The sequence below is a fragment of the Erythrolamprus reginae genome, chromosome 7 (assembly GCF_031021105.1).
Source record: "Erythrolamprus reginae isolate rEryReg1 chromosome 7, rEryReg1.hap1, whole genome shotgun sequence".
NCBI lineage: Eukaryota > Metazoa > Chordata > Lepidosauria > Squamata > Dipsadidae > Erythrolamprus > Erythrolamprus reginae.
This window is the reverse complement of record NC_091956.1, coordinates 67,994,494-68,018,824: the sequence shown is the minus strand read 5'-3', so window position 1 is coordinate 68,018,824 and position 24,331 is coordinate 67,994,494. Positions and strand designations below refer to the sequence as shown.

The window sequence follows — 24,331 nt, the reverse complement described above, 5'->3', positions numbered from 1 at the left end:
TAAATGTGCCACCAATCCTTCCTTGTCTCAGCACAAAAATAATATAAAATTTCTAGTTGTACAGTATATTAAAATTGGTTACTTACAATGCCAATCCGATTTCATTGTATCCTTGTGAAATTGTATTGTTTTGATTTATGAATGCTCCAGCCAATGTGACACACACACCCCTTCTGACATTGTTGCAAACACTTTCCAAATGTCTCCAGCTTAGTTGAAAGCACTTTAGCATGAAATGAGTAGGTTGATATTATTACATAATTCCAAGATTCTTCTTGGGTTTTACAGGGTTTGTTAGTCCCTCCTTCCACACCTCACATGGATATCTCACAAGTTCAAAATAATGTGAAATAAAACATATTGAAAAATGTCTCCTTGTCCCAAGCATTTTATATAGTACTGCTAAATAAATCGAGCCACTCCAACTATATTTTAATTTGCCAAGATAATTTGAAACAAGGAAACATAAGAGGGAGAAAGAGGAAGGAAATGGATGGCTGTTGGGCAACCAACTCTCCTATAACATTGGGGCAAAAGTTTGAGACTGAGTAGTAAAGTGGCTTACTAGCTGCTCCTGTTATTTATTGCTTTCTTTCCACCCTAATACCACTACTGCTTGAGCGCTTTCCAAAGCTGCTGTTTTGATTTCTTTAAATTCTCGTAATTCCCCATGTTTAACTAGTGTTGCTAACTCTTTTGTGATTATCCAGTTAATGTTTAGCATATTGTTAATTTCATTCTGTACTTCCTTCCAAAATTTTTGAACTTCAACACATTCCCAGAGCATATGCATAAAAACTCCAGAATTGGTAGAGGTACATGGTGGACCACATCCACTTCGAAATTATGGAAATAATATTAAATAACTTTGATGAAAATAAATTGGAGAAGCTGATGGCACGATGGAATAAGGTGAAAAATTATATCTTAAGTAGAATTTATGACGACAATGTGAAAAATAAATTGCAATCACTTTTTGTAGGTAAAGAAATGTAAACCGGAGTTAAGGAAGAAATTGAAACTTATTGCAAATAATTTAACCCCCTAAATGGTGGTGGGGTTTATTGGTGTTGGGCACTTTTTCTTTAAGTAATTTTTGTTTGTTTGTTGTAATAAAAATTTAATAAAAATATATATATTTTTAAAAAAGCTGCTCCTGTTATACTACTCATCTAGATTACTGCAACCCATTCTACATGGAACTAAGATGTTTCTGTTGTTCCAAAGCACAGCAGTCTATTATCTGGCACTCACCTTACTCGTTCTACAGTAGGGGTGTCAAACTCACATTGTCATGGCAGCATTATGTGATGTATCAGGATTTTTCCCCCTTTGCTAAAATGAGTGGGCGTGACCAGCGTGTGACAGCATCCGGTCCATGAACTGGGAGCTTGACAGCCCCGTTTTATATTGGCTTCCTACTGGGTCTCAGTTATAATTTACAGTGTTAATCTATAAAGCCCTTTATGGGTTGGTATCAATTTAGTTTCTTGCTTGCTGAGACAAACAGCAGAGGTGGTTGTCTAGTTAGGGAGATGCGAGGAGTTGAAAAACAAAAACACTGCTTTTCTGTAGTGGTGCTAGCCGTCTGGAAAGGGCTTCCACCAGAAGCGAGTTTAGTCCTGTCTTATTTGTTTGTTTGTTTGTTTGATTGATTGATTGATTGATTTCTATGCTGCCCTTCTCACTCTACTCAGGGCGGCTTACAACAGAGATTACTACAAATGCTTCATCTTATGGAAATAAGATGGAGATCTTCCACAATACCATTTGAGACTTTGTTTTTTTGGATGTTATGGTTTGCATGTTTAAGGTTTTCATTGTTTTAAGTGGACCATGGATGTCTTAATATTCTTTATATTCTGGCAGAGCTGGCAAGACTCCTGGGTCAATGTAGCAGCATATATAAATGTAAAAAATATTAAGGTTCAGAAAAGTAAAAAGTAAACAGATCTCAAAAAGAGTTACTATGGGTTTTCATGTGTTGTACGAGTTTAAACTGTGATCTTCCACAAGCAACACATCCCCCGAAATACAAATAGGAAATACATTAAAGAATATACAGTATAAAAGCATGATTTTGTTGGGCTGAAAATCCATTTGCTCCTAGTTGCTATTAGATTTCTGTCAAAGACATTCTTGAACCAGCAAGTTATGAGACAGATACATTCAAGTAGTAAATAAATACTTAATTCTGAATTAATTTTTTGCATCAAACTTACTTTAAAGTCTTTCAGGATGGAGAGCATCTGCAAATACCATAATCCTTGCTTTATTCACAAAACAATATGAATTTCCATGCTCTTAAGCATGAAAACAGAACAGCATCTACTTGAGTGGTCCCAGCATTTTCTAAATATTCTCAACTGCAAAAAGTTTGAGAAACAATTACTTAAATGAACATATCACTGAAATATAAGCTTGTGTACACCCAAACTCCTAAGAATTACATCCTTAAACCTGTTGAAATCTATTTAGGCTGAAACTTTTATTTGAAGGCAATGTTAACTTACCCCTATATACAAAATAAGATAAAGATTACACAATTCTCATTTGTTAGTAAACCTGTTTTAGAAAAATGCAATTTTCATCCAATAAACCTTTACCATTCTTTTTAAAAATAGAAAAGTTCAGAAATACTTCAGATTACTCACCAGATCTCACTTGAATTCTTATTTTGTAGTAATATATGAGTAAGCAATAAATATGGATATAAAGGGTAAATATGATTTTTTATTGTATTATACCTTAGTTCCTACTAAATGTTTACTTTTTAAATTATATAGTATGCTAATTATTCTATTATATTCATTCATTATATTCATCATATTCTATTCATAATTATGCAAATTATGCCATACACACACACACACAGTATATATATATGTCACGTTTTTGCTGAATTTGAAAATTAAGGGAGGCTAGGATAGGTCTATTTCGGCCTTGTTCTCGCCTCATCAGCTAGCCATACCCTCACTGGGACTTGAACTTGCAGCCTTTGCCTATACTGTATATGTGTACAGTATGTATGTATGTATGTATGTATGTATGTATGTACGTATGTATGAATTATAATTTAAATATACCGGTAGTGCTCAAAAAAATAAAGGGATCACTTAAACAACACAATATAACTCCAAGTAAATAAAGCTTCTGTGAAATCAAATTGTCCACTTAGGAAGCAACACTGATTGACAATCAATTTCATTTTGTTGTCAGCACGTTCAACTTTGTACAAAACAAAGTATTCAATGAGAATACAGTATTTCATTCATTTAGATCTAGGATGTGTTCTTTGAGTGTTCCCTTTATTTTTTGAGCAGTTTATATATATATCGGGGAGGGCAAGTAGCATATGTTTCATTTTTACTTTTGCCCTGATCTCTTTGTAGATTCCTTGAATCAATCATCTTTTTCTTGTTACCAATTTTACAAGGCAGTAAACAACATAGAAATGATTATTTTTTATTTTTTCTGTTGAACCTCTTCAGGAATCTTGTGTAGGAAAAAAAAGTGGGGGCAGCCTTTGGCACCCTAATCTTTAAAAAAATAAAATAAATAAAGTTGAACGTGTAGAGTGCAAATGTCAACAGAAAATATCATGCAATGCACATCCATAGGGGTTAAGCTAGAGTTGGCAACTTGAAGATATCTGGACTTCAACTCCCAGAATTCCCCAGCCAGCATTCGCTGGCTGGGGAATTCTGGGAGTTGAAGTCCAGATATCTTCAAGTTGCCAAGGTTGGGAAAAACCGAGCTAGATGATTATCTTTAAACCAACTTGAAAATAAGTTTATATTTACTCTCAAGTGAAGGAGTAAGGCTGCAAGCGCAAATCACTTCACCACGAATGTTTTCAAATGGAGGGAGGGGGGGAGAGAAGGGAGGCTTATCAGGGCTTATGTTAAAGCCAGCCTCTCCCCCCCCCCCTCCTTCCCCGCTCCGTCTTTACTTTTCCATGTGGAAAAGGTTATCAGACAAGGCAGGCGAAGAGGCTGCTCCCTTTTGGCGGAGCCCTGCACAGATTCTGACAATGTAATACGCAAGAATTTCGGGCTAACACGATACACACACTGAAGCTCAAATAAGGAAACCGGACACAAACAAGCACGCATATTACCACACACACACACACACACACGAGCGCGCGCGCACACCCACACCCCACACGCGACCAGGTCAAAAGTTGACCGCCTCAGCAGCTTCCCTTCGGATCCTTTTCTCGCTCCCGTCCTGACAAGAGCTGGTTATTATTTTTTTTTCCCGCCCAAGGTAACAAACAGCGCGAGCCAAAGGCGCCGGAGGGGGAGAATTTAGGTCGGGATTCGCTGTGTGTCCGTTCCTGCTGGCTCAAAGGTCCGGGCCGGATTTTGCACCTTGTCCCCGGGAAACTGCCTCACGGCCTGGAGGAGCGGCGACGGCGGCGGCGGCTGTGTTTATCGAGCGCTCTCGTCCTGGTATCACTCCGCTGGCATGGACGAGGAGGCGGAGGAGGTGGAAGGGTAACGCACTTGATCCTCGCGGTGGCGGCAGAAGAGAAGCAGCGGGCAGAGCGGAGCCCGGTCCCTCTGCGCGTAGCGGCTCCGTTCTGCAAGTCCTTCCAAGCCAAGCTTTTTACCTTTTTTTGCAGATCGGATTCGTTCACGTGTTGATTTCTCTCCCCCCCCCCCCCCCAAACCGGAGGATTTGCTATTTTTAAGGTTCCCGTTGCAAAATACAACTTGAGCAGCCCAAGTACTTTTGAGAACACGGCGCGGCATAAACACCCAAACTTTTTCCCTCCCCTCCCCTTTCTCCCTTCCCGGAAAGAAAACACAATTAAGCGGCGTTTTTGCCTTGTCTTCCGATGGTGTGGTGCGTTGTGGGGTCGTACATGTGTGTGCCTTGACCAGTGGGTGCCCGTCCTAGGTATTTTGTGTGAACGTGTGTAGTAGGAGTAGTAGAGGGCGAGCGCGGAAAGGGTTTTTCTCTCTCTACACACGGCTTTTTTTGTGGAGGGGGGGACACGTCTTTTTCCCCCCTACTGTTTTTTATGTTTTAATACATGGGGGGGAGACCAAGAAGGATTTCGGTCCGGGATTTCTTTCGGAAAGGATGGATGGTTTCAAAGGGGAGCCGCTCTGAGCTTTCCTCCCTCCTTGGAGTTTGTTAACCGAGAAGGCGGCGGGTGCCTCGTTTGTTGATTGTGTCTGGCGATAACCTGACGGCACCACCTCCGGCTCGGGGCTCTCTGCTTTTGGCGTTGTTTTTACCCCTCCCCTCCGAGAGGATCGGCCAGGAGAGAGGATTTGCTTCGTTGTTTACAACCCGCCCCCCTCAAAAAATATTTTTTTGGCTTGGGTCTATCAAACGTTTCCATGGGCCACTGAGAGAGTCACCCCAAAGGAGGATTCTCCCTCCCCCGGCGTTTTCTGCCTGCTGTGGGGCGCCCGCGTGTAAAAGGGGAGGAAAACTTCTTCCAAAATAGTGTGCGCGAAGAAGGGGATGGGGGATTTTCCAACCCCCGCTGCCGCCCCGAACGGCGGCGGCATTTGCCTCAACAATAACCTGAGCGGCAGCCTCGGCGGGGCCGGGATCGGCGTGAGCAGCGCTCCCCACGGGCCTCCTCCCGGTCACAACGCTACTCATAGCGGCGGCGGTGGTAGTAGTAACGGGAGCGGCGGCGGCATTCCCAAGCACAGCACCGTGGTGGAAAGGCTCCGGCAGCGCATTGAAGGCTGCCGGAGACATCACGTCAGCTGCGAGAACAGGTACCAGCAAGCCCAGGCCGAGCAGCTGGAGCTGGAGCGAAGGGACACGGTGAGCCTTTACCAGAGGACTCTGGAGCAAAGGGCCAAGAAATCGAGCGGTGGCGGCAGCAAGCAACCACATCCGAGCAAACCGCCCCAAGATGCCGAGCCTGCTGCAGCCGAGCAGAGGAATCACACGCTGATCATGGTAAGGGGGCGGGCAACGGGGGGGGGGGGGGCTGGGGGCGGCTGCGGAGCACTTGTGGGCAGGCGCTCTCTCGTGGAGCTCTCGCCTGAACGGATGTAGGAGTTTGGGAGGGGAGGCGAGCGAGGGATGCTTGGCTGAAACCGGGGAATGGGCGGGGAGAGGAAACTTTGGTCCTATAACTAATGAGGGAACCCAGGAAGCAAAACGGGCCATTTGAAGAAGAAGAAGAGTTGGAACGCGCCGCATGGCGGAGGAGGCCGGTTGAGGCGAGCGCGCGCTCCCTTTTCTGTCAACTCCTGAGGGGTTTTCTCAAATACTGTGTGGAGGGAAGGGTCCTTCGCACGCACCCGCCCGCTCAAAGTGGCCTTTCTTCCCGGCCCCTGGTTTCCTTAAGACTACTGGCCAGTGTTACGTAGAGATAGGCGCTTGGGGATTCGTATTTTGGAAGCGCCGCCTCCGGGGTCAGAGCTTGGGAAGGGTTCGGGGCGTCTTCGGACGATCGTTAAAGCGGTTAAGTGGAGCCGGAAAAAGCAAGAAAAAGGACGCGCGCCTGTGCAAATGTCTGGAAGACTTGAGCGGGGCGGGAGACTCTCTGCCTCTTTAAATCCAGCGAAGGGGGAACTTGTGGGCTGGCTTTGCCGAGAGGGAGTGACAGGCTCTCTCGGAAGAAAAGTTGGGCAGGCTCTTCTCCCTCAACCCGCAGCGCGTGTTGAAGCAGCCCAATCGAGCCTCTTCAAAGCAGCCCATCAGCCACGCATCAGCCACGCATCAGCCACCTCGGCTGGATTAAAAAAAACAATACAAAACAAAAGGGCGAAAGTTTTCACTGTCTTTTAAAAAGGCTCGGAAGAGAACAAGCCAAAGGGGCCTCAGTTCGTCTGTTGGGGGCGTAACGACTCCGAGGAGCAAGTGGCGCTTGCCGAGACTGGCTGCTTAAAACGCGCTCGGAGTAAAGGGCGGGCTGCGGGGTAACACGAGGGGCTAACGAGCTTGTGGGAAAACAAAGTGAGCCCTGTTTAAGCTTTTATTGAATACCTTTCAAGAAGAATCGTTTCGCCCTGGCTTCTCTGGCTAAATCGGGCAGCCGCCTTCCACCCCCCCCCCTTCAAATCGAGCATCTTACTCTCGTACGTTTTACTTGGGAGTAAATCTCAGTGAACCACATCGTAGGTTTTAATTAAAAAATCGAATACTGTAGACCTGCGCAGGTTTTAGCGGCATTAACCTACTATTAGACCATGTCGGGCAGGAAATAGGTTAATACCGTTACCCCTGGCGCAAGTCTACTGTAGTCGGGCTTAAGCCCTACGGTGTTCACTAAGATTTACTCACCCCCCCCCCAAAAACCCCCATGTACAGGAGTAAAATTCTAGGTGTAAGAGGCGGGCGGAGGGCGAATTTGAGGCTAATCTGTGTTAACGGATCTGTTCTTGTAAGTGCCCGTTTTCCCAGTTGTAGAGTCGAATAAGGATAAGCAGAGTTAGATGTTGAAATCTTGCGCTTTTAATGCACTGAGATTGTGTACACTGGAGGCGTCTTACCGAGCCGCGGGCACTTAGTTTGGTTAAGGAACGTGTTGTTTGCTTAGTTGGCAGCTGTCACTTCCAGCCTTGTTGACCGAAGTCTTTTAAATGTGCGTAACTGGAAGAGGAAGGACTTCTCTTGCGTCTTACTGACCAAAATTATTAAAACCTGTGTTCGACTCCAGTCTTCCAAGCCCTGCAAGCAGAAACGCAGTTTCTCGAGAGTAGTAAGGGGCGAGTACAAGTGCACTAGAGTGCCTTCCGTCCCCTGTCCTATTGCTCTCCTATATCTCCTGTACCTTTCTTCTATTCCTATATCTCTTCTTCTATTCTTTCATTGATATGTTCTATTACTATACCTTCTTTTCTATTATTTCTTAGATATATTTTACTATGAGTATCTCCTCTATAACCTTCATCATGTATTTTACTATGGGTATATAGATATACTGTATACCCACTAAAACCCTCATTGTGAATTGGACAAAATAAATAAATAAATAGTAACGGGGCTCTCGATCATATCACCACAGGGCTGCAAAACGTTAGGCCCAATTAACCGGAGCGCGCGCTCGTTTGTAAAAGGAGAAGGAGCGGCGTCGGTTTCACGGTTCATTTGCCTCGCTTCTTTCTTGACGGCTGGTGCGAGAAACGGTAGCCGCCGGGAGACAATTGAAACATTCCCCCGCCCCCTGTGCGGCCCTCCCCCTCCGAAGGCCACCCCACCAGCTGGCGTCTGCCTGACAAAAGCCGGCACGCCTCCCTTCCTTTTAAGGTGGGGGTGGAAGATTCACTCCCCACATCCCCGAAGGCGCGGATTGGCGAGGGGTTTAGCCGCAGAGCGTCGGGCCGAAAACTTGATGGGTGTTGCGGCGACGAGGGAATGTGGGCGGGCGGCGAGAGAAAAGGAACTGATGTCCTCGCCTCGCTTGAGGCGGCGGCGGCTCCTCCCACGACGGGAAAGGAACAATTTGTTGACTGAACGGCCTTGTTCGCGCTGCGCGCGCGCGCGCCTTTTCTTATGCGCGGGGCCCGCCTCTTTCCCTCCCACCGCCGCGCGAAAGACCGGCTCCAGGCGGGGCCCGCTGCCCTCTCCCTCTAACGCGAGTCCCGCCGCTTTTGTCTTCTCCAGCCTTAAAAGCCTCCGCCAGGGGCTCCTTAACTGAGCAGGAACCTTTAAGGCCCGCCGGAGTCCTTAACTAATTTGCCTCAGCTGAGGGAAGAACTTAACGCTCCCGAAATTGCCTTCCTTCACAGAGCTTCTCTCTCTCTCTCTTTCCGCCTGGGTGGAGAAAATAAACTTTGTGGGCGGGCGCGTGAGGTGAGGAAGAGCGAGTAGGCCGCTCTTGACGGAGACAGTGCAAAGAAAAGGGCGAGACAGGCGGGGGAGCAGCGCCCCTCGACCCCACGCGCGTGTTGCGCACGCTCTGCCGTTGCCCTCGGTCTGGCCCGCGAATAGCCTTTTGCAAAGAAAGGCGGGGAAAGGGAAAGGAAATAAAAAGATTGGGGAGGGGAAAGGAATACGCAAGGGGAATCGAAGAAAAACGAAGTATAAAGGGAGGCCCTCATTATTTCCCTCAGAATGTCTCCAAACTCTGGAGGCTTTTTGCGCGGTGGCCGTTGGCTTAATCCAGTCAGAAACGGAGGTGCACGAGCCGAAGCCTTTTGTTCGGTTGGCGTTGAGTCCTCGAGCCGTTTCCGTACCAGTTGTTCCCCAATAGGGTTTGCCATTCGCAACGCCGAGTAGTGGTCCCGCGCAAACGATCTTCTTCACATTCCAACCGTTTCCTTTCCTTTTTAAAACTCGCTGCCCTGCCGGTTAAACGGTCGGGTATTACCCGTCGCGGGAAGTGGGACGGTATAGCTCGGCTGAATCTCATTACCATCATAAAGAGATTAGCTGCTTGAATGTGCCCTCTGGAGTAGCTTTTCTCCGACAGAAATCTTAAAAGCAGCTGGTTTAATATCCATTTTGATTAAAAACCTGGATGTTACTTCCGTTTCGATATTTTCCATTAGAAATTCGAGCACGATTGATCCCATTCGTTTTTTTCCAGCTAGAAGCAGCAAAATTTAGATAAAACTTTTTTTTCCTGAACCAAAACAATGATATTTTTGTTAAAGATGCCAGTTTTACAATTCTGGTTTCTTATGCCAGTTTTACAGTCCTGGTTTCTTCACCTGTGCCAAGCCAGAATTCAAGGCTTAGAAGAGGACTGTCAAGTTTCTAATTTTTAAAATTTTAATTTTTAATAATTAATTTATATATTTCAACATCGATTATTAATATTAATTGTAGAGTAAATTTTAGAGTAATTTGGGGAGGGTTAAATTTGATGGATGATTGGGGTGGATGCAATAATATGTATGAAATGAATGATTGCTATGGGTGGGCTGGATGGGATTTTGGTATGGATGAAACGTATGGAAATAGTATGAATGACTTAATTAACCTACCTGACACTGGAGAGGTGGGAGGGGAGGGGGCACCGATCTCTGGGATGACCGAGGGTTGGAATATCCCAGTGTTGCTGGGGAGAGACAGAAATGGCGGGGGCCACAGAGCTAGCCGTTCCAGGTGAAACGAGGGATCGCTGCTTAATAACAATCCCTTGTTCCGGTTCTGTGAGCTCAACCCTGGGCACTGGTGATGAGTGTAATTCTGGCCCTGGGCTCAGGTTGCTGCTGCTCAATGCCAGGTCGGTGGTAAATAAAGCTCTCCTCATCCGGGATTTGATCCTGGATGAGGAGGCCGACCTGGCATGTGTAACTGAAACCTGGCTGGGCCCAGAGGGAGGAGTTCCTCTCTCTGAAATTTGCCCAGCTGGGTTTCAGATATGGCATCAACCTCGACCCCAGGGAAGGGGGGAGGAGTGGCTATTATAGCCAGGGAGAGCCTTTGCCTACGTAGACTCATTGCTCCAGAGATTGCGGGTTGGGAAGTCCCTCTTGGTGAAGTTGGACTTAGGGGTTCTAGTGGGCTTGTTTCTCACGTACCTGCCTCCCAGCTGCATGTCAAAAGCCCTGCCTGTGCTACTCGAGGAAGTAGCCGGGTTAGCGGTGGGGTTCCCCAGACTTATTGTCTTGGGGGACTTTAACCTGCCGTCACTCAGCGAAACCTCTGGACTGGCACAGGAGTTCATGGCCACCATGACAGCCATGGACCTGACTCAAGTAATACAGGGCCCGACTCACAAGAGGGGATACGCACCCGACATGGTATTCCTCTCTGAGCATTTGAGCAATGGTCTGAGATTAAGGGGCTTAGAAGTGTTGCCTTTGTCATGGTCAGACCATTTTCTACTGCGGCTTGACTTCCTGGCTCCAATCCTTCCCCGCAGGGAGGTGGAACTGATTAGGTTGTTCCGCTCCAGGCACCTGATGGATCCAGAGGGTTTTCAGAAGGCACTTGGGGTTATTCCAGATACACTCGTCTACAGTTCGGCAGAGTCTCTGGCTGAGGCCTGGAATAAGGCTGCAGCAGAGGCTCTTGACCGAATTGCGCTGTTGCGACCTCTCCGCAGCACTAGACCCCGTTGAGCTCCATGGTTCAACGAGGAGCTCCGGGAGTTGAAACGCCAGAAGAGACGTCTAGAGAAGCGATGGAGGAAGAGTAAGTCCAAATCAGATCAAACACTTGTAAGAGCTCACATTAAGACTTACAAAGTGGTGCTCAAGGCAGCAAGATGCGTGTATCATGCCGCCTTGATTGCACCAGGGGAATCCCGCCAGCCACTCTGTTTAGGGTGACCCGCTCCCTTCTTAACCAGGGGGGGAGTTGGGGAGCCCTTGCAGAGTAGTGCCGAGGATTTTAACACGTTTTTTGCTGATAAAATTGCTCAGATCCGAGTGGACTTCGACTCCAATTGAAAAACAGAGTCGACTCACAACGAGTCAGTCGAGGTGATTGGGGCCCGTACTTGTTCATCTGTCTGGGAAGAGTTTGTATGTATGTATGTACGTACGTACGTACGTATGTACGTATGTATATGTGTTTATATATCAATGTAGGTCTAGGTATATTCGGGTCTTTTCCCAGGTAAGAGTGCTATATTCCTGGCAACATTTCAACAGCACAGGAAGCCATCACCAGTCACCCTCACCAGACCAAACCCATACCCACCCCACAGACAAAATACAACCACCACCCAGAAGCCAAATAACTGGCGTCTCCAACTGCTGCACCCCCCTCCAACACATACAGAAAGCAAACTGACATACACCATAAACACAGGCATCAACTGCCACAACTACTCAGGATGTCACCCCTAATCTGCAAAGATCAACTAATCTGCATACATCAACTACATCAATTACTCAAGGTGTTATCCCACCAGGTAATCAGGATGTTTCAATACAGCCAATCAACCCGCTTGCAGCAACTGAGCCAGCACTCCACACCCACCCAGTAGTATTCATAGAGGGACAGCACCTCAGATCACGCTTTGTTCACCCAAGCACAAAGCCGAAGACAGCAGCCTGAAGATGACGAGTGGGACCTCGTCGAAACGTTGCCAGGATTCTATCAACCTTATTTTATTTTATTCTGTCAATCCCAATGCTCAGTGCAGAATGCAGGCAAGTTGAGGGATGTGAAGATGAGCCTCCTGTGGCCACTTGCCCACTTTGCCCTACTGTCTCTCAGCTGTCCTGCACAGCACATCTGTATTGAGTGCCTCCCTTACATCTCTGCTGCAATCTGCTACTTGAACATGTAATCAACTTGTGCTGCGCAGCCTACACAGCCCCAGAGTGTGTTGACCAGGGACCAGCGGGCTGCAGGTACTGCTGGACATCAGCCCCTGTGCGTTTGTTGCCTTTTGTGTGTGCGCTAGGGAGATGGGGCGTCCAGCTGGGCTGATCGCCCCGAAACCGTGTTTCCTTGAAAATAAGCCTTCATGCTTATTTTGGCACCCCCCAAAAATATAAGATTGGATCTTATTTTATACCAAGTTAGAAACCAGAGAACACTTAGTTCTACTTTAACTGTGAAAGCCAGCTGGTGATTTTAGTTAGGTTACTCTCTCAACCAACTCATCTCACAGGGCTGTTTTAGGGACAATAGGATCGGGATAAAAAAAAAAATAATGCTCCCATTCTTAGCAAACTAATATGCTTCCTTGTTTACCACTTTGTCGAGATATAACTCTTCGTTGATGCACTCCATGTTTGCTCTTTTTATTGATTTGCTGTGTTAGGCAGCCATGCTTCAATAACACAAGCTCTTGAGAATCTTCTTTTGTTAGTGTTATAATCTATCACGCTTTTGGTTTTCAATATTGGAATTATAATTTGTTTGTGATAGAATTTTTTTAGTCGTCTCTGATCTCTTGTACTGACAATCTTCTTGGAAGTAACTTCCAGTAAGGCTAAATGAGACATAGTGTCAGATCATTTATTTAAACCCATATCTGGTGCAGTCAAGTAGAAATATGAGATGTATCGAAATTCTAGCTTTAAGAGCAGGAAAGATGAATGTGAATCCTCTCCCCCTGCCCTGTGTGGCTTAACTCCTGCAATTGCCCCTTCCCCCAAACCAATTTTATTTTAGCCAAAAATTAGCTTCTGAAACAAATCCAACTGGGAGAATATAGTCTCTGAAAAGACAGTCTGTAGGAGGCACATATGTGATAGCTCTTGTCATTTCCCCTTTTAATGCTAACTCTAACCTTTAGTTTTTATATGACCATAGTGATTGTGAATTGAAATATGCAGAAGTGTCTAAACCTTATATTCCATAGCTTTCTAAGCTGAAAATATGAAAGCATTGCAATTTTGTATCCTGGTCACGATATGTTTATTAAGAGTCTGACTGGATCCAGTATGGTTTATTGTTATCTCCATTCAAAGGAATAGGAATGCTAATATGTATTTGTTTTGTTTTTGTTAGACTAGTTATAGTATCTTCCATATACTTTGTTACTGAACTATCCTGGATCAAGCAGGAAGGTATAAACATGTTGCGCTGTGCAGTGTTAGGCCTATTCACATAGAAAATGACTTACTACATAATCTGAGAATAATAAGAGGATGCCCAGAGGTACCCTGTATCTGCAAGCACCTCTTTATTTCCTGGAGAGAGTCCTTTTGGTGCACCCAACTTTTAAATACAATTTTTTTTTCTTAGGAAATAAAGATTTGGAAGGCTAGAGGCCAGAGCTTTAGCTTGAAACATAACTTCTCCCGTTTGTAAGAGACACGGACAGACTTTATGACCACTGCCTGATGTGATAGAACAATTCTACATCAAGGCAGAGTATGAGAAGTGACGTGACCAAAGTGAATTCAGGGCAGCTCATGCATTGAAAAGAATGGAAGCCTTATCCAGCTGAACTGCAGGAATAGTTGGTGAGAGCTGAGGATTGGTAGGAGGGAGAGGAAATAAGAGTTAAACTGGGGAAGCAATGGAAATTGGGATTGTGGATGCTTATGGTTACATGATGAAGGAAGCAATCTCATGGTGATTCCATTTGCTAATGATCTAATGTAATGTAAGTGTGAAAGAAAAGTGAACGTGCAGTGATTAAGGAATAGAAACAATCTGGGTGATTGAATTTGGTTGAGATAATGTCTTTGAACCCACTAATGCTTTAATATAATACTGTACAGTCATGGTTTGAGGCCATGTTTTCTGCCTTGGGCTTATAGTAAACGAAACAAACTTAAGACTAAATAACATTTCCTTAAATTGTCAATATTTCATCACAAAATCAAGATGTATAAACTTTGTAATATTTGGTCATTCTTTTGGAATTCAGGTTAACTTGCTTGTGTTTGTTTTCAGATACCGTAAATCTCTGGAAAATGGTGGAACATCCCTTTCTCTTTGGTCACTAGTTTAGGACTGATCATCCATTTATATTTGTCCTTAGGGCACTCATCACTTCCCCTCTCCCTTCACCAACTTTCCTAGCTTAAAACAAATCAGAGAAGAGGAAAGCTGGGCTTCCTTATTTTTGTAACAAAAAAGAGGGTGATATCAAGATTTTCCACAGTCATAATATTAGCATATCACATCTGCATGTGCCATCTTCAGAGGTCATGCAATCACTGATTTACAATATTAATAAACCACATTATATGAACATACATAAATATAAATTTAAATAAAGCATCAGCAAATACGTGTATGTAAAATGTGTGAACAATACAATACATGAGATAAAACATTAAATTAGGGTAAAATATAAAATTGCCATAATATGGCACCACAGAATCACAATAGGATAGATTATGTAGTTCAGTATCTAGGGAAAGTAATCATCTAATTGCTTCTAGTGTAGCTACAATCAGGTTATTTCAAGTGCCTTGAAATTTCCTGAGGAGACATTTTCGAATTACTATGGGTAATTGTTTATTCAGGTGGATCACAGTCTTGCGGGCTTTTGGCCATCCCAATTTTAAAGAGCTTTGCCCTAGTTCTGGCATGACCTGTCCTGATTCTATTCAGGTAGCACCATATTTTTCAGGGCAGCTGCATTCCTGGAAGTGGTTTTGTATCTATGTGATTTATTTGGTTATGGTCATTAAGGTCACCCGTATTTTGAGTTGACTGTCCATTCCAGTTGAGAAGGAAGAGACAAGGATATTTGCACTACTGTATTTGGCAGTTTTATTAAATTCTTATTTTCATTTCTAGATGCAGTAGCCTCCTTTTTCTTCATGGCTGTATCCAGAAAAATATAAAATGTGTGAATTTATCTTTGTTGTCTGTTTCCCAGTTTTTCTGTTTGTTAATATGAGTCACTTCCTCACTGCTTCCTACTGAAACAAGAGAGATGACTGCCCAGCAGCTTGCTAGTTCCAGTTCTCTAAGACTTAACTGTAACAGTTGTACTGTCAGGACAAGATAGCTTTTCATTTCTGCCTTGGTGTTTTTTCATGTATTTTCCCCACATTATTTTAACTAAGGAGGTGCTCAAATAGGGTGATATGAGAGAAACTCACAGAGAGTTTTGGAATCAAATCCTCCCCTTTCCTGCTGTAAAGTCATGATAGTGATGTGCTGAAAGGAGGCGGCACTACAGTTGAATAATAGTTTTACTTATATGCTTACTTGTAGTGTATACTCACAAATCAGAATAACACTATTCTGTGAGTACAGATACAATAATGCAAATTTAAGGTTGACTGGATAATGCTTCCCACCCAGTAGTGGGAAAAGCCAAGTGTTTAATTTTGAAGGAAAGAGTATCATACATTCAAAGGGCTACATTTGTATATTAAGTCTTTATTCCCTAGCTGTGCCTGATATTTGTGTTCTGAAATTACTCAGATTTTAATTTCAGTAATAGGAAGCTGGTAGCACAAATTTCGGTTCCTCTTGTTGACAGTTATGAAGAGTTATAATAACTCTGTTGCATATCAAAATCTTTAGGGGTAAAATATCCCAACTTGAGTTCTTAACATCTCTAGTTAGGAGTTAGAAATAGGAGAGCTTTTGCTGATGGTGTTGTGGCAGTTAGTATTCTTTTTTTTTTTACAAAATTGCATAATTTTTCAGATTATGTTCTTGAAGTGGCCTATTTTGAGTTTCACTAAAATGAGCCAAAAAATTAAAATTAACAAACTTTCTAACAATAATTAAACTTAAATGTAATTCTTCCCATATTGTAGAATTTAGAAAACAAGTTTATGGTTTGTTCTTCTACCCTTTTATAACTTCTTATTCCAGGTCTTATTCATAATATTGCCGGCCTCCTGTTACTTTAGGATTCTGGGCTAGGATAGTGATCCTGAGTTTGACACTGGAAAGAGTAGCAGCGGGCATAGAAAAATCCCCGTATGCTTCTTTTATTGTATCTTGGAACAATTGATATTAGGATCAGCCAGAGGAGGAACAACCTGAACCTTTTCCTAAGAAATACCAAGAATTATGATAAATGTGAATCTTGTTATACTGATTAGAAATAATATATTTCAAATCCTATTTATGTATCATGTTTTATTTAAAAATAAGAGAGAAATAGGCCCTTTCCCCCCCCCAAAAGTACAATACATGTCACCTACAATGCAGTCACAATCGTATTCAGGAGAGGAAAACTATTCAAGGCATACTTATTTTTTACCAAACTATGATAATAGACATTCAGCTAAAATGTTTACTGCATATCAGTAGAGGTGATTTAAATTCTGTCCTTTGCATGTTAATGGATAATATCAAGGATAACATTAGAAGAAATATCCTTCATAAAATTCAGTTCGTGACATAATACAAAAAAACCCCTTGCATAAAATAAATGTAAATAGGCAATTGCATAAGAAAGAATTTTGAGGACCAAATCATTTATATTAGCATTACTGAAATAAAATTTAAATATATCAGCAATAAATCATATATGTAGTTGAAAAATTGGAAAGCAAGCTGATTAAAAGGAGAGAGTAGAGAAGCTGAATGGATTCTTTGCATCTCCAGAAAATGTGGAAAAGATGCTTTAGGAAAGAAATATGAACTGAAAAGGCAAAGAAGCAAATTTATAGGTTTTGTTGGTCTGAATTATACCTATTCAAGAGTTCCAATAGAATACAAACACGGCTATTCACCTGAGAAAAATGTGTAGCATTCTTAAGATTAGATTGCCCTTGCTCTATCGAGGGTAAGACAAAATAAAATAAAACTAGATATTCAAGAAATGTCGAGCCAGTTAAAATAATATTAATAAGGGTTACATTATAAAGTAACCAGGATAAACTTTGCTGAAGAAAGCATAAATAACATGGTTAAATATTTACGTAGATAAATATTGTCTTACCTGCAACACCCACACCAACACACACAAAGCTTTTTATTTGGAATTTCTTTTCATTAAGTTGATGAGAAATTCACATTTAGAAATCATAGATTAACTATGACATTTTATGAGAGGTAACTGGTTAAAAATAATGTAGGGATTAGGAAAGAATAGTCACTTTATACAGTGAAGCTGTATAAACAATGGAATCTGAAGTAATTGGGTTTGTTGATCAGTCTTTATGGTGGTTCAAATGCAAAAGAGCAATAAAAGCCTTTTCCTCTTGAAACTCATATTTGGACACTATGGATAAAAAGAGATACGGTATAAGTTTTTTTGCAAATTGATTTGTTTTTGGAGCTAAGTCTTTTAATTAATTTGAGTTTGGTTGGAACGTTCAAGAGTAAGACAGGATTAATGGTTTCATAAATTAGTGGTTTTATAATATAAAAGTTTGATTTTTTTTTGTGAAACCCATTTGTACCAATTTTCCCATATTTCATAATATTCTGAGTCTTTTTTGTTTTGTGTTTCCATTGCTGTTTTTGACATTTCGGCACACTATGATTTTTGTGATAACTACCAGTAATGGAGGTGTTTGGTCTCGTTTCCAAAAGAGGGCGAATGATATCCTTGCTGCTGTTAGGATTTGTAAAATAAGATATTTTTGTGCTTTTGTGAAGTTTGGCCTGAATATACCGAGAAGGTAAAGTTCGGGTTTAAATGCTAAATTGGTTGACATGACTTGGTCAATTAGATTTTTAATAGTTGTCCAGTATTTTATTGCAAGTGGGCATGTCCACCATGTATGGTAATATGTTCCTGGTTTTGTTTTACATTTCCAATAGTTGGGTGAAAAATTGGGGAACATTTTAGATATTCTTGCTGGGGGCAAATGCCATCGATAAAACATTTTAATTTGGTTTTCTTTATGAGACATTGCTGTTGGACACTATGAATGCGATAGAATTATCAGCAGCACTCATGAAATGAGGTCAAAAAAGATAAGTGGGTGGAAGACACATCATTATGTAAGTCCTTCCTCTTTTGTATATTTAATATTGGCATTTGCCATCTTGTCTGTTTTGCCATCATCTCAGCAGGCATTGCTGAGTATTACTGTGCTCTGTTCTGCTTGTGGTTGCTACTCATGATTGACTACTAGGGAAAATAATTTGAAATAGTGGGCTTATTATCTTATCCAGCATGGTGTTAATATAGCCCAACTGTTGCTTCTCTAACAATTCCACAAGTAGCTTATAAAAATGGATTGTTTCTGTCTAGGAATTATACATTAAACACAATATTCAAGGTTTTCAATTCTGGATTACTCTTATTTCATTATATGGAGGTGTTGCCAATACAGTATAGATAAGACAACTAATTCAGAAGCTGAGGTTAGGATCATTGGGACTCCTTTGAACCGAACATAATATACTATTCTGGGCACTAAATCTATCCGCCGTTGAGTGAAAATACCAGTGAAAGTGAAAAGTAGGGGGTGTGGGGACAGCCTGTCCTGTAATTGGTAACAATTTGGATTTCTATTGAGATCTGTAGCAATACTATAGGAGCTTATTTGTTTTGAATGAGGAATAATTATTTCTAGTGAAGTGCAAACTAGTGTATACGTTTCAAATCAAGATTATAATGATTTATTTATTTATTTATTTATTAGATTTGTATGCCGCCCCTCTCCGTAGACTCGGGGCGGCTCACAACAATAACAAGAACAATGTAAGAACAAATCTAATAATTTAAAAAACACTAAAAACCCCATTATTAAAAGCAAACAAACACACAAACATTCCATGTATAAACTGTATAGGCCCGGGGGAGATGTGTCAGTTCCCCCATGCCTGACGGCAGAGATGGGTCTTAAGAACTTTACGAAAGGCAAGGAGGGTGGGGGCAATTCTAATCTCCGGGGGGAGCTGGTTCCAGAGGGTCGGGGCCGCCACAGAGAAGGCTCTTCTCCTGGGTCCCGCCAAACGACATTGTTTAGTCGACGGGACCCGGAGAAGGCCAACTCTGTGGGACCTAACCGGTCGCTGGGATTCGTGCGGCAGAAGGCGGTCCTGGAGGTATTCTGGTCCGATGCCATGAAGGGCTTTATAGGTCATAACCAACACTTTGAATTGTGCCCGGAAATTTTTGAAGTGCTAGGATGAGAAATAATCTGACCATTTCCTATAAGATTATAATATAGAGTTGCCCTGTGGTATGATGGGCAGCCAGTAAATTTTATAAATAAAGTTTCGCTTTGTGCCAATGGTTTAAAAAGGTACTGTATATTAGCTATTCTCAGGCATGAGTAACATTTTTATTCTATTTATTTGAAGTTTATTAGAATGGGAGAAATGGGGAGGTCTTTGCAAAGGATATGGTTAATCTTTAATTATTTTGAATGAATAAATGATTCCTAAATGTGCGATAAATTAATTTGGAGAAAAATAGGAAACACAGGAGCACATTTATAACTGAAACAGGATTTTCTATCTCAATTGAAATGTATTGAGAAACACTTTGAGGAAAAAACATTGAAAAGGTAAGGACATGTATGGGACATGATAGATTTACAGGAAATACACACTATTTTATTCATATTTAAGGCACGAGACCGGAGCCAATTACCTTCATAAAGTTACTGAGTCAGTCTGGAGATCACTTGTGGGAATCCAAAGCAAAAGGGAAGAGAAAAGCTCTTTATCCATCAGGCTTGAAGCCCAACGAGCAATTGGCAAAGAAATTGGGTTTCTTCCTTCAGGGTGCAACCCCTCTAGGCTGTGACCTGTTGTTCAGACTGTTGCTGAAGAAGGGTTGACTGCTTTTTCAGAAGAACAGTATGTCTGTGTTCAAAAGCAGTCCAAATAATTAAGAGGCATGAGGTGTGTGCGCACAAATTGGCCTTTTGCTTTACTGCATAACAGTTTCACTGCTAGTCAGCTGCTGTTTGGCTTCCATCTCAGAATTTGATCCCATACTCTGCAGTACAGAAAGGAAGGCTGAATTCTCCTACCCGAAGGGAAAACGGTTCTCGGGGACAGTATCCAGATACTGGGAGAAACAGCGTGTGCCTATAACAGTTTAAAGTGTCCAGTAGGTGCTGGTCTGAACCCATTTTTTGGGAACAATCTGATTGTTCAGTAACCCACACGGATAAAAGTGTGTTAGATTGCAGAGATAATAAAACTCCTTCAGTTTGTTGGAGGAAAAAACAATTTTAGACTAGTTAAGAGTGACCTTGTTTCAGGGATGAAATGGAGAAAATTCCTTCCTTCCTTCCTTCCTTCCTTCCTTCCTTCCTTCCTTCCTCCCTCCCTCCCTCCCTCCCTCCCTCCCTCCCTTCTTTCTCTCTCTCTTTTCCTCTCCTTTTCCCTTTCCCCCAAAGCAGTGAACAAACAATACTCCTTCCTCCTCATATTTTCTCCACTCAACAACCTGTGAGATGAATTGGCCTGAAAGAATGTCTGGCCCACGTTTACCCAGCTGGCTTAAAGCAGAACTGGAACTTACAGTCTTTTGGCTTCTAGCCTGGAGCCTTAACCACTGCATCACAGTGGCTCTCAAATGAAGGCAATGCTATAGGGATGTGGTGTAGAAAAGAGGTTGCCAAGTCATGTCCATGCCATTATTAAACTGCAGATAAGGTTAGGTCATATGACTGTTAAAGCTATAATCTAATAACATTTGAATGGCAGCAAGTTCCTTGTCTTTGGTGTAAATAATGAGAGTCTCTTTATTTGATAACCTGGAGCTGTCCTTCCTCCGAAATTTGTCTGATTGCTATGCCTTTAGGTAAATAATTTGTTATAGTTTACTATTAAAATAAGTGCATTGCCTTCATGTAACTTCTTCCAGACAAATTATCCCAGATGATTGAACATAGATAAACTCACACATTATTTTTTGAAGTAAGGGACACTATGTAAAACTTACTGTTAGACATCCCATTAGCATAGCGTAGCATAGCATGTACTAAATGTGCTTTTAGATTGTGGGCAGACTTATTCATTAATTAAATAGCCTAGGTTGCATGTGTTCCAAATATATTTGTTTGGAGATTGAGTGTTTTCAAAAAATGAATGCATGTGTTGAACTCTTAGCAGATCTGAGCTGCAGCTATTATAACATGAGTACAATATTGAGGAATATAATTTTGTAAATGGAAAATGCAAATTATGATGACAAGAAAAGATTCTGTGATCATGAAAGAAGATCCAGGACTTGTGAGCCTTCTTTCCATTCCTCAATAAGGAAAACTAGTATTCCAGAAAGGAGATGATAGAAAATAAACTCAAAATTGGAGAATATTTTGTAATAGCAGTGGAGATAATAATCATGGCTGTAAGGTGAAATGGTTACACTGATTAAATTCTTGATCCCAAACCATTATGTAATATCCCTATTATGTTTTTTTTAAAAAATTAAACTTTAAAAGAGGCTATCCTTTTTCATTTATGTCATGGTCCATCATACATTTCTGGATATCAAGCAGTTGAATGATAAAAGTCTTGATTAGATTCATCCAGGATGGGCAGACGAGCACTACATTTCTAGAAGCTGCAAAGGAAGAATTCTAATTGGATGATTTCTTCTCAGTTCTAATTTTGTTGAGGAAGACTGTGCGTGTTTTATTAATATTTGGTGAATTCATATCTACAAGTAGTATGAAAACCCCCCATTGTGTATATTTTAGCTTACCCACGTAGGCTGTGTGGCTTGTGTGTGTTCTTAAGGTAAGAATTTTAAATAATTTTTTTATTCCACAGAATGTCACTTGCTGTATAATGAGAAAGATATGCTTTAAATACAAGGCCATGAAGTTAAGTAAAAATGTTCAAGGAATCAAAAAAAAGAGGCCTAATCATAATGCTGGAGGCGGTCTGTGTTCACTTAATATTTCCCTCCTTTTCTGAGCCATTTAGAAGCAAATTGATACCCGCTGATAGGAGATCCCCAAGTAGCACTTAAGAAACTTAAGAAACAATCGGTTTGCCTTTTGAAGGTATATATGTGTGCGTGCGTTTTTGTGTCTGTATGTCACAGGAGTACAACCCCTCACGTTTTGTAAATATTTAAGTATATCTTTTCATGTGGCAACACTGAAGAAATGACATTTTGCTACAATGTAAAATTATGAGTATACAACTTGTATAACAGTGTAAATGTGCTGTTCCCTCAAAATAACATATTTATTTGAGTTTATCTGACAAAGCAATATAACACCAAGCAATATAGTGAATAAAACTGTTTAAAGAGGGGGAGGGAAATGAATTAAAGCACGATTAATAATACTTTCCATATACTTTCCATATACATCAGTTATAAATCATACATATGTAGTTGCTGACATTTAAAGCTATATTTCATCAATATTTGGAATAAGTTATATTCAAATCTTAGGCTTCCATTTATATCTAAACTATTGCACAATTTGTCCTGATAACATCTTTCTTTTCTTTCTCTATAATACTTCCTTCATGTTTTCTATATCTTAGAAATTGATCCATGCTTAAATCAGTAGAAAGTGATCCATCCTTAGATCAGTGGTTTTCAACCTGGGGGTTGGGATCCCTTTGGGGGGGTCTAATGACTGTTTCACAGGGGTTGTCTAAAACCATGGGAAAAGACAAATTTCCCACTGTGTTAGGAACTAAAGCTCCTATTTTGGCACCTTGGAACATATTTTTACAACCTGACCAATCAGGTATTTACAGTGGGGGTGTCCTTCTGACCTTTCTGCCAATCAACTTAAAGCTCTGTTGGGAGAATTGGCACTAGACTTATGGTTGGGGGTCATCACAACATGAGGAACTGTATTGAAGGGTCGCGGCATTAGAAAGGTTGAGAACCACAGATGGATGAACACTATTTGAGTATGTTTCCTTACTCCAACATAGTCCAATGGCAGCTTTAAGGTGTATAGAATGTTAGTTTTATTACAATTCTAGTGGAAAGTCAGACAAAATGCAGATTTAAAATGGGGAATAGAGATGGGATAGGGATTAGCAGACTCAGACAGCAAATTCTCATGTTGATGCTATATTCTGCTGATTCAAGAATGAATGGATAGCAATCCAACCCAGCAGTAAGTAAAAGCTCAGAGAAGTAATACAGTATTTAGTTTATTTTAATATTTGGTATGGTCTTGAGTTCCTACATCAGAAGCTACTGCTGGCAAAAGCTAAAAGATACTTTTACAAAAAAAAAAAAAGGAAAATGTCAGTGTTTTTTCACTTAAAAATCCCCATTCTCTTCTAATTTTTAACCAAGAGTTTTAGTGGTATTCCCCCCCCCTCCCCGGAAATTCAACAATGTGACCACTGAGAAACTGATCTGCCAACATATTTTCTTCATGCATGCGGTACTTACTTGGCTAAACTGATCCCAAACCCACAAAAAGCCTTTTCTTGGAACTGAGGACAAATTTGCAAAATAAGTTACTTGGGGAATGTGGTTTAAGAAGCACTTTGTTACAGTATCCTAATTTTTTAAAATATTTTAGATACCATTTTTCACTAAGTTTGAGCAGCTGTTTACTGTGTAAGTTTTTCATATAAAAATTAATGTGTTTAGCAAACATTGTACCCTTTATATAGTAAGCGGTGTCATGAAATGAACATGGTTTTCTTTATTTACTCTTCATGTGCCCTATGTCTAAACTCTTGAGTTCCTACATCAGAAATTGTCATTACTGCTGGCAATATTCCCTTTCTCAGTTGCTCATTTCCATTTGACCTTCAGACAGTGCACAGCACATTCATAATAACACTGAATAATCTTATATAAGAATCTGCTAATTGGTGGCTTGTTTGCCATAGTTGTAAAATGCCTGCAGAGAAAAGTTTTATTAACTATTTTAAGTGAATAGTTGTAGAACAAAAGAAAGGGAGAATAAAGTGTAAGACATTTCACTTTTTAATACAGGAATGCTCACAATTTTCTTAGCATGCAGAAGAATACATTTATTAAATATTAGAATAAAGTTTTAATCAATCACTTTATAATTCCAAAATTACTTACATATAAGAATTGTCTTGTGTGGATGTACTGTAGTAATGAATTTGCAGTGTGTGTTGTCATGATCTGTTTACTCACATGTATAGTGCCCCAATCTGAAGCCCTACAAATTTGTAA

The 24,331-nt window shown here is 41.4% G+C and overlaps 1 protein-coding gene across 1 annotated transcript in view; it reads left to right on the top strand.

Annotated features, from left to right (window-relative positions):
* The first annotated feature begins 4,152 nt into the window (after nt 1–4,152).
* MAML3 (mastermind like transcriptional coactivator 3) overlaps nt 4,153–24,331 on the top strand; it is a 403,777-nt gene continuing 383,598 nt past the window's right edge. Inside the window, exon 1 of the mRNA XM_070757739.1 lies at nt 4,153–5,937. Within this exon, the coding sequence (XP_070613840.1) occupies nt 5,485–5,937 (453 nt within the window). The 5' untranslated portion in view covers nt 4,153–5,484. The remainder of the gene's footprint in view (nt 5,938–24,331) is intronic.